General features: G+C 42.4%; 1 protein-coding gene across 1 annotated transcript; it reads left to right on the forward strand.

Annotated features, from left to right (window-relative positions):
• Nucleotides 1-690: 690 nt before the first annotated feature.
• On the forward strand, nucleotides 691-2410 carry LOC125715899 (2-aminoethanethiol dioxygenase-like). The gene is made up of 2 exons (XM_048987945.1): nucleotides 691-1325; nucleotides 1413-2410. The coding sequence occupies exons 1-2, from the start codon at nucleotides 975-977 to the stop codon at nucleotides 1737-1739; spliced, it is 678 nt and encodes a 225-aa protein (XP_048843902.1). The 5' UTR covers nucleotides 691-974; the 3' UTR covers nucleotides 1740-2410.
• The last annotated feature ends 1123 nt before the right edge of the window (nucleotides 2411-3533 follow it).

Genomic DNA, 3533 nt, shown 5'->3' on the forward strand with positions numbered 1-3533 from the left:
AGATCCACTGAACCAGGATGTCTGTCGGCTAGAGCTCCATGCCTGTAAATGGAGCTCGAGCACGACCCTTAACAAGATGCAATATATCAAAACTACCTGTTTCACAACAGGGACTAATAAAAAATCTCTTCTGCACATAAAAACTGGGAAGGGAGGGATCATTCCGTTGCTCAGCAAATACAAATGTTTTTCTTTTCCACTGGATTAAATACTACAAATCTGGGTACGTGCTAACTCATATGGAGTGTTGACAGCAATGCATTAATTAAATATTAATCACTTTTTTAAATGCAATACATATGCCACTAAACTTAAATTGTGTGAATTGTTATTTTTTATGATTTTTTTTTTGGTACTTGTCAGCTGACGTGAATGCATCCTGTATTGGACAAAGTACAGCTCGGACGATAAACTAACTTCGACGGAGGGTGAATGGCCTAGTTGGTCTTGCCCTCGGTAAAACTCGAGCGCGATCTTCGTCTGTGGGAATTGTAGTGTGATAATACTGAAATAGGTATTCCCTCAAACAATATAAAAAGTATTTATGGTATTAATACAAGAATTTTAACATACATATTTTTCTACATTGGAACTATTTCAAACATATATATTTTGGTACACTAAAGTAATTAATAGATATATATACATTTTGAAAGTTGACTTCATTTCCCATAGTTCAACACTTCATATGCACGCAGGCGCTTCTGTGGACGTGTAGAATCCATGGCCGCGAATGGGGTGGAAAATAAGAGGGTATGTGGATTATGACTTATATCCAGAGAATAAACGACATATTTCAATTTTTCGCTCTTTGGTATTGCACTTTACTAGTTCCTATTTGCGGTACTTTTGCGATAGTCCGATCGGAGGCTGAGCCAAGGTCGCTTGTTTGCAAAGAGTTCGATCTGCTAAGATAACTGCAGGGGGAAGCTGTGCGTCTCCGCCTAGAGCTAAGGTCGCCACTATCCGCCTATATGATGCCGCGGGATAACACGACTTCTCTTATCCAAAGAATTGCAAGACAAGCACATGTTACTTTTAAAAACACGGGCTCATCTGCAAGCGGGGCCAATAATGAAGTATTTTTAGAGAACCACAATAAGCTTTGTAACCTTTTAAATGAAATCAAGGCGGCGGATCTAAAAATTGCACCAAGGAAAAGAAGGAGTTCTAAGTCTCTGGGTAGTAGTCCTCCGGTCACGTACATGCACATATGCGAAACGAACGGTTTTAGCATGGGGGTGTTTCTGCTGAAGACGGGATCCTCCATCCCGCTGCACGACCACCCGGGGATGAATGGCTTGCTGAAAGTCCTCTACGGCAAGGTCAGTATCAGGTGCTTCGACAAGGTGGACGAGTCACCTGATGCCGGGACTGAGGCGCGTTTCAATCCCCCGCTGCTGCCCTTTCAGAGGGAAGCTCTGCGGAGGTCGGTGTTGGGCTCCGTCTGTGAGATCTCCGAGGAGAGCGCTCCCTGCATTCTCACCCCCCAGAAGGACAACCTACATCAGATCGATGCGGTGGACGGACCGGCAGCTTTTTTGGACATACTGGCACCCCCCTACGACTCCGATGACGGGAGAGACTGTCACTATTACAAAATCCTCCGGCCTGTTTCGGAGAACGCGAACGAGAAGCCGGAGCAACGGGAGGATGAAATGTGGTTATTAGAAATCCCTCAGCCGGCAGACTTCTCGTGTGGTGGTGAGCCGTACCCTGGCCCCAAGATTTGTCTTTAAATCAAGTAGGCTTTCTGTGAAAAATGTAAAAGACACGCGGCTTCATAAAGGGGAAGGAATTCCATTCTGCCGAGTGCGTCATCGGCGGAACAGTAACAGTTGTTTACTGGACATTTCTCAGGACATGCTTTCTTCATGGATTATTCTCTTGTGTACACATTATGCATTTAATGCTGAATATTTAGTGGGCTTTTGGCAACATATAGCCAGTGTGACCGTCGGATGTATCCCAAGGGAGATGTAGCCATTCTGTAGCCACACAATGGATGAAGTGAAAGTCGTCAAGGAACTATCATTAATTTGCGATGATTGTTGTCTGTATTGTATCCTGAATGTGCTGCACACCGCCTTATTTTTCATCTCTCCAACACCAAAATACAACCTCTCGTTTACGCGAAATCAATTTTTAGAACACTATTAAGAGGCCTACCAATAGTCATCAAATAATATTTAAGCAATAAAATATCAAATGTTTAGTTCTGTGTCCACACTTCTGTGAACCCTGTAATGATATAGCGAGAAATGTTGACATACAGCCGTTGCATATGTAACGCAAATGCTTTGTATATAGCTTATGTACATTTACAATTATGCATTTTTGTAGGAAGACTGAAATAGATTCATTTTGAGTGATTTCATGTGATTATTTAAATATTAACTTCTAAAGTGTTTCACGGCAGTTATTCTTCTCTTTTGTTATACGTTTACTCTGGCGTTCTGCTTAGAACGGCCTCGCGTCCACGCACAGGCCTATTCCGCACTGGGTTCCTCCAAGCAGCCCTGTAAACTGAAAATACGTTTCACAGTAGTTTGCCAATTTCCTTGTTCCTCCGTGCTCGTCTCACTTCCTGGGTGATTTGCTGAACCGGCAGAAAGTGCTGCTCTTTTAACCACTGTCTTTCATCCCAACGTTTTTGGTCCTTTGAGGCCCGTTTTGCCACCGGCGTTTTCTGTCGTAGCATCAGCGTAGCACTGCAGGGTCCTTAAATGACTAAGATTGAGTAGTGCGCTGCGGGGAATTGGAATAAGCATGCACTTTAAACACCCAAAACTGATAGCTACTATATCTACAAATGATCGGTTCCGTATTTACAAGTGGAGTGGAAAGAACCCGACATCTAGAGGTTAAAGATGGGTTTGAACAGCTCCAACCGGGCATAATTACACCAAATTGAATGCATTAGGGAAATTATAAATTGTAAATGCATATTTTATCGAGGCAGCGAAAAAGTGCTATTGCATTAGATAGTTGCTCGGAGTTACGACAGTTGGCACCAGAATCGGTCTTAACTGCACGCAAAATTTTTCAGCTTTTTTGGAGAGGGTAGAACTTATCGATTTGTATCTTTTTGGCCCTGTTTTACTGTTCTAACTCGTGTACTGCGCTTTAAAGTGCATTGCAATTACATTCAGCATAATTGCGCTTAATTGCCAGTCAGGAATTGCAAAGCCCGCTTTGTGACGTAGCCGACGGAGAGTCCTTGGTCTACATCGATCGTACAGCTTTCAATGACTTGTTTTATTCTGCCCCGAAGCAGATTTTAAAGTTGATATGTTTCTTTTATTTCCTATGAATACAACAATTGAGAGGCTTGGTTCGTTGGCTTCAATACTGATGCACAGACAAAGGTCTCTTCTGTTTGAATTGCAGTTGGCTATTTCTTAATTTCCCTGGCCGAACTTCTGGAGTTTTCAGTACGAAACTTTTAGTTTAAGAGCCTTATGTTTGGTCCGTATATTTTTCTCGTAACGAATTACTGGTAGCTTTTGCATTTTATTCTTAAAACGGTTGCA

The sequence above is a fragment of the Brienomyrus brachyistius genome, chromosome 20 (assembly GCF_023856365.1).
Source record: "Brienomyrus brachyistius isolate T26 chromosome 20, BBRACH_0.4, whole genome shotgun sequence".
In the NCBI taxonomy this organism is placed as follows: domain Eukaryota; kingdom Metazoa; phylum Chordata; class Actinopteri; order Osteoglossiformes; family Mormyridae; genus Brienomyrus; species Brienomyrus brachyistius.